The sequence below is a fragment of the Scyliorhinus torazame genome, chromosome 5 (assembly GCF_047496885.1).
Source record: "Scyliorhinus torazame isolate Kashiwa2021f chromosome 5, sScyTor2.1, whole genome shotgun sequence".
NCBI lineage: Eukaryota > Metazoa > Chordata > Chondrichthyes > Carcharhiniformes > Scyliorhinidae > Scyliorhinus > Scyliorhinus torazame.
This window is the reverse complement of record NC_092711.1, coordinates 188784783-188790996: the sequence shown is the minus strand read 5'-3', so window position 1 is coordinate 188790996 and position 6214 is coordinate 188784783. Positions and strand designations below refer to the sequence as shown.

General features: G+C 45.2%; 1 protein-coding gene across 4 annotated transcripts; it reads right to left on the bottom strand.

Moving 5' to 3' along the window:
- Window positions 1-219: 219 nt before the first annotated feature.
- On the bottom strand, window positions 220-4527 carry LOC140420830 (uncharacterized). 4 transcript variants are annotated; one of them, XM_072504896.1, is made up of 2 exons: window positions 4504-4527; window positions 220-2200 (listed from the first exon to the last, which is right to left on the bottom strand). In XM_072504896.1, the coding sequence occupies exon 2, from the start codon at window positions 2078-2080 to the stop codon at window positions 875-877; it is 1206 nt and encodes a 401-aa protein (XP_072360997.1). In that variant the 5' UTR covers window positions 2081-2200; window positions 4504-4527; the 3' UTR covers window positions 220-874. The 4 variants fall into 4 exon arrangements, with proteins under 4 accessions (XP_072360997.1, XP_072360999.1, XP_072360998.1 ...); XM_072504898.1 differs by lacking the exon at window positions 4504-4527 and adding an exon at window positions 4470-4488; XM_072504897.1 differs by lacking the exon at window positions 4504-4527 and adding an exon at window positions 4415-4469.
- Between the last annotated feature and the right edge of the window lie 1687 nt (window positions 4528-6214).

Sequence of the window (6214 nt, the reverse complement as noted above, 5' to 3'; positions counted from 1 at the left end):
ACCTCCTCTGCACTCTCTCCAAAGCCTCCACATCCTTCTGGTAGTGTGGCGACCAGAATTGTGTGCAATATTCCAAGGTTCCATAAACTGTAGCATGACTTGCCAGTTTTTTACTCAAGATACTTTAGAGATTTAGTAAGGCAGGAAGATATCAGCTAAAATTTAACACTGAACAATATGAGGTGATGCATTTCATCAGTTAAAAAATACACAAAATGGTAAAGGTCCACCGATGAGCAGGCACGCATGCGCAGTGCGCCCGCATTTTTTAATATGGTCACGGCTGTCATTTTGAAGGCCACTTGCAGCCGGCATTGGTAAAAGCTGGCTGCTGCACGCAAATTGGCGCAATCGGAGACGCAGAAGATTCTTTTTTAAATTTAATGTAATGTTCCTGCCTGAAGGGAGGCAGAGAGCAAGTCACGCCCCCCGAACGTCGACGTCACCTGCTTTGGGCGCGATTGCGATTCCTCCATCTTGTCAGCAGCAAACCAGGTAAGAGAAAAAAATGGTGGGCTACGAAGGTCGGCCGGTGTGGGTCCTGAAGTTTGGCCATTTGGTAAATATGGTTCTCCGGAAAAAAAGTTCGAAAAACATTGGACTAGTGGAATAGAGGGGAGCAGCAGAGGCAACTGATCGGACTGTCTCAATCTTAGTGACAAAGAAGCTCCACCTGGTTGATGTCAGGATGGACAACTAATGGGAAATGGAGAGCCTTTTGAGATGGAGATATTTAACATTCAACACTATGTGGTTTATTTGACTGTTATCCAGAATATTAATATTTATAACTGAGGTTGAGTTTATTATCACTATTAACACATGAACGTGTTTCAGTCCTGGATGTGACTAACACAAAGTACAATCACTGCAGTTACTTGTGAACACTTTGATGTCTCAGCAGGTGGGATGAGGTAATGAATCCCTTCCCACACTCTGAGCAGGTGAACGGCCTCTCCCCAGTGTGAGTTCGCTCATGCACAGTGAGATTGGAAGATTGTCTGAACTCAGTCCCACAGTGAGAGCACCTAAACAGTTTCAGTTCAGTGTGAACACGTTGATGGGACATCAGTTCCCCAGAACTTTTAAAATACTTCCCACAGTCTGGGCAGTGAAATGGTCTCTCACCAGTGTGTACACGCTGATGTCTCAGGAGGTGGGCTGACTGAGTGAATCCTTTCCCACAGTCTGAGCAGGTGAATGGTCTCTCCCCAGTGTGACTGCGCTCGTGCACAATGAGATTAAATGATTGCTTGAAACCAGTCCCACAGTGAGAGCACCTGAACGGTCTCTCGTCAGTGTGAACACGTTGATGGGACGTCAGCTCCCAGGAACTTTTAAAGCACTTCCCGCAGTCTGGACATTTAAAAGGTCTCTCCACAGTGTGTGCTCGCTGGTGTCTCAACAGGGTGGATGACTGAGTAAATCCCTTCCCACACTCGGAGCACGTGAATGGCCTCTCCCCAGTGTGAACTCGCTGGTGTAGAGTGAGGTCAGATAATGTCTTGAATCCAGTCCCACAGTGAGAGCAGCTGAATGGTTTTTCATCACTGTGAACGCGCTGGTGTCTCAGCAAGTGAGTTGATTGAGTGAATCCTTTCCCACACTCGGAGCAGGTGAAAGGTCTCTCCCCAGTGTGAATTCGCTGGTGTCGGGTCAGTTGAGATGATCGCCTGAATCCAGTCCTGCAGTGAGAGCACCTGAACGGTCTCTCGTCAGTGTGAATACGTTGATGGGACATGAGCTCTCTGGAACTTTTAAAGAACTTTCCACAGTCTGGACATTTAAAAGGTCTCTCGTTGGTGTGAACTCGGTGGTGTGTCAGCAGGTGAGATGAATGAATGAATCCCTTCCCACACTGAGAACAGATGAATGGCCTTTGTCCATTGTGACTGAGTTGATGCGTTTCCAGCCTACTTTGGTAATTAAATTCCTTCTTACTGGCCCCACAGTTCCACAGCTTCTCCCCAATGTGACTGCATTTGTGTTTTGACAGGCCTGATGATTGACAGAAGCCTTGTTCACACACAGGACACGTGAACAGTTTCTCCCCACTGTGAACGGTGCTTTTTTCTTCCATGTTCAAAATCCGATGAAATGCAGATCATGATAAATTGTGCGGCGACTCTGTCAGATCCTGATGTGAAGTTTTGTTTCAGTTTCTTGATGTCAAATCCTCACCTTCTAATACACTGTGAAGCTGAATTAAAACAGAAAAAAGGGAGTGACAGAGAACCCACAAAACACAAAGATAGGTTGTGATTTTGAGCTGAATGAATCTGGTAATTTGTGGCGCAGGCACTGGAAAAAGGTGACCTTGCAAGCTGCGCAATTGTCATAAAAAACAAACTGGTTCATTCATGTCCTACAGGGGAAGGTGTGAAGGAATAAAAACAAAATAATGTGGAATTAAGAGTGGAATATCAGGGTGAATGTAACTCCGGGTAAACACTCAATAAAACATATTTTAACATAGTCAAAACTTGCTTGCAACAACGCTAACTCCCTTCACAATTAAGGTGAATTTACGAAGAAATACACACCTAAAATATTGTTCTGTCTATGTTATGAACAGGCGCATTACAATACTAGCTCTGATAAGTAAAAACACAAAGAAGACAAAGTATCCTGCCCCACGTTTTATCATCTTACTGGACACAATACCTTAACTAAGCAACATCGACAACAGGACTGTTACGGGACGTGCAGTTTTCAGGAATGAATTCAAAATAACATTTCCTGGAAATGGAACAAGCACCCTCATTATAATAGGTGGTCATTTCACCAAATATTGGATACGAATTAAGGATGGTCTATCAATGATCAAATAGCACTGTTGCTTCACAGCCCCACGATCCCAGTTTCGATTCCCGGCTTGGGTCATTGTCTGTGCGGAATCTGCACATTCTCCCTGTGTTTGCGTGGGTTTCCTCCGGGTGCTCCTTCCTCCCACAAAGATGTGCTGGTAGGTAATTTGGACATTCTGAATTCTCCCTCTGTGTACCTGAACAGGTGCCAGAATGAAACGACTAGGGGCTTTTCACAGTAACTTCATTGCAGTGTTAATGTAAGCCTACTTGTGACAATAATAAAGGTTATCTTCTACGTTAACATTAACGATACAACTCCAAAATACATTAGAATTACCCGAGGAGATTCATTCAATTCTCAGAGACTGACTTCAAGGCTAATCTGAATTTAGCCAACCTCACATACTCGGAGATTAAGGAAACATTACTTTAATATTTGATGGATATGTTTACTTACCCTTAGAATTCTTATATCTGTAACAAGTAAAGTTTAAAATTTTAATTCTTTTAAAAAGGAGAACGAGTTATTTTTGATCTCCTGCATTTATTTAGCTTTGTAATTTCTAATCTTTGTATAACCACCAGATCACAAGCTTCCTGATTATGATAAATTATTTTTAATATTATGTTCTTGGATCTTAAATTTTCGCAGCTAGTCTTCAGTATCAAACACTCAGTGAATCCAAAACCTCGTCCCCTGATGGTGGAGGAATATTTACTGAGGTTAACCTGGACATTTGTAATAATCAGGAAAAATACAATCAAGCTATTATTGAAATTTGTCAGAAGGCTCTTGACTGGTTTTCTTCCTTTTGCTGATGGTTAGTTGGATTTACTGGACCCAATTACATGTTCTTGAGTCCAAGTTGAAGAAAGTTAATCAAGAGATACATCTCATCCTGTAACTCGGTGAAAAGGAGCTAGGACTGCAGAACACCTCAAGGGAACCAGCCACACAAAGTGGGTCTAATCAAGACTCTGGGCTTCACAGGATCAATGACAAAGAGAGAGAACTCAGACAGGAAGGGGGAGATGAAGATATATTTCGTATTTCAAAATGCAACCAGAGCTATGAGAGAAGATCCAAAATCCTCAACCTCCACCGAGAAGGACCACAATAGCAGAAGTGGGCAGCACGGTAGCACAGTGCCAGGGTACCAGGTTCGATTCCCCGCTGGGTCACTGACTGTGCGGAGTCTGCATGTTCCTCCCAGTGTCTGCGTGGGTTTCCTCCGGGTGCTCCGATTTCCTCCCAGTCCAAAGATGTGCAGGTTAGGTGGATTGGCCATGATAAATTGCCCTTAGTGACGACAAAAGGTTAGGAGGGGTTATTGGGACAGGGTGGAAATGAGGATTTAAGTGGGTCAGTGCAGACTCGATGGGCCGAATGGCCTCCTTCTGCACTGTATGTTCTAAAAACCATGCGCTGGAAACATGGCGGCCGTTTACTCGGGTCAGTTCCTGAGTTAACAATTTAGCAATTGTTAACAATCCTAAATTTAACAATTTAGGCTCGGGGCAAACGGGGGACCAGGGAGTTAATTATCGGCGCTTGCACCTTACACATGTTTACGTGGCTTCTCCACCCATACCTCCCTCCTCACCGCCATTTCTCTCCCTCAGCAATCGCACATCCAAGAAAAAAGCGCCCTTACTCACTGCGAACATCCGAGAAAAAAGCGCCATTACTTACACTGCGATGGTCCACTCCCAGCCCCGCCCCTGATTGACTCCGATTGGTTGGAGGGCCAGCAGCTCCCGTTCGGTCCTCGAGTCCCACCCCCTCTCTCCTATAGTTCCAGAGTTGCCGTCAATCAGCCGGGCATTGTGAGGTGTCGGTGTGGGTCAGAGACTGCAGACTGAGTCAGGTGGATAATAAGGGAGAGTCTACCCGAGTCACATTGGATTGAATTTAGGGTTATGGGGGTACAGACAGGGAAGTGGAGTTATGGCCACATCAAATCAGCCATGATCTTATCAATTGGAGGAGCTAGCTCGAGGGACAGAATGGCCTACTACTTCTGTGATTGTATTTATCCTATTTCTTATGTTCTGCGTGATACTGTCAATCAAGGCCACTGAACTCAGCTTTGCAGGAACACGGCCTGATACTTTCCATCAGGCGTTGGTAGGAATGTGATGTTGAAGTTACAGTCCAATCAGCCATGATCTTATTGGATGGCAAAACAGGTTTGAGCGGCCGACTCCTACTGCTAATTTATATGTTTGTATCCAGGGAGGGAACTTTAATCTGTACCTAAATCCCATTTTGTAATTATTTGATGAAACAGTGAAAGAAGTTGGTTTATTTTGTCATGGGGCAGTTTCAAAAAAAATAAATTTAGAGTACCCAATTCATTTTTTCCAATTAAGGGACAATTTAGCGTGACCAATCCTGCACATCTTTGAGTTGTGGGGACGAAGCCCATGCAAGCACGGGGAAAATGCAAACTCCACAAGAGCAGTGACCCAGGGCTTGCGGTCCTGGGCCGAGCAGTTGCCATACCAGGCTGTGATGCAGCCAGATAGGATGCTTTCTACAGTGCATCGGAAAAAGTTGGTAAGGGTTAATGTGGGACATGCCGAATTTCCTTAGTTTCCTGAGGAAGTATAGGCACTGTTGTGCTTTCTTGGTGGTAGCGTCGATGTGGGTGGACCAGGACAGGTTTTGGGAGATGTGCATCCCTAGGAATTTGAAACTGCTAACCATCTCCACCTCGGCCCCATTGATGCTGACAGGGGTGTGTACAGTACTTTGCTTCCTGAAGTCAATGACCAGCTCTTTAGTTTTGCTGGCATTGAGGGAGAGATTGTTGTCGCTGCACCACTACACTAGGTTCTTTGTTTCTCTCCTGTATTCTGACTTGTCGTTATTTGCGATCCGGCCCACTATGGTTGTATAGTCAGTAAGCTTGTAGATGGAGTTGGAACCAAATTTTGCCACGCAGTCGTGTGTGTACAGGGAGTAGAGCAGGGGGCTAAGTACGCAGCCTTGAGGGGCCCTGGTATTGAGGACTATTGTGGAGGAGGTGTTGTTGTTCATTCTTACTGATTGTGGTCTGTTGGTCAGAAAATCGAGGATCCAGTTGCAGAATGGGGAGCCAAGTCCTAGGTTTTGGAGCTTTGATAGGAGCTTGGCTGGGATTATGGTGTTGAAGGCGGAGCTGTAGTCAATAAATAAGAGTCTGATTATGGAGTTCTTGTTGTAGAGATGCTCTAGGGATGAGTGTAGGGCCAAGGAAATGGCGGCTGCTGTGGACCGTTGCGATGGTATGCGAATTGCAGTGGATCAAGGCGTTCTGGGAGTATGGAGGTGATGCGCTTCATGATCAACCTCTCGAAGCACTTCATTACGACTGAAGTGAGGGCCACCGGACAGTAGTCATTGAGGCACGTTGCCTGGT

What these genes read in the sequence shown, in the direction of transcription:
- LOC140420830 (XM_072504896.1), bottom strand. Translation starts at nt 2,080, where the DNA reads ATGGAAGAAAAAAGCACCGTTCACAGTGGGGAGAAACTGTTCACGTGT.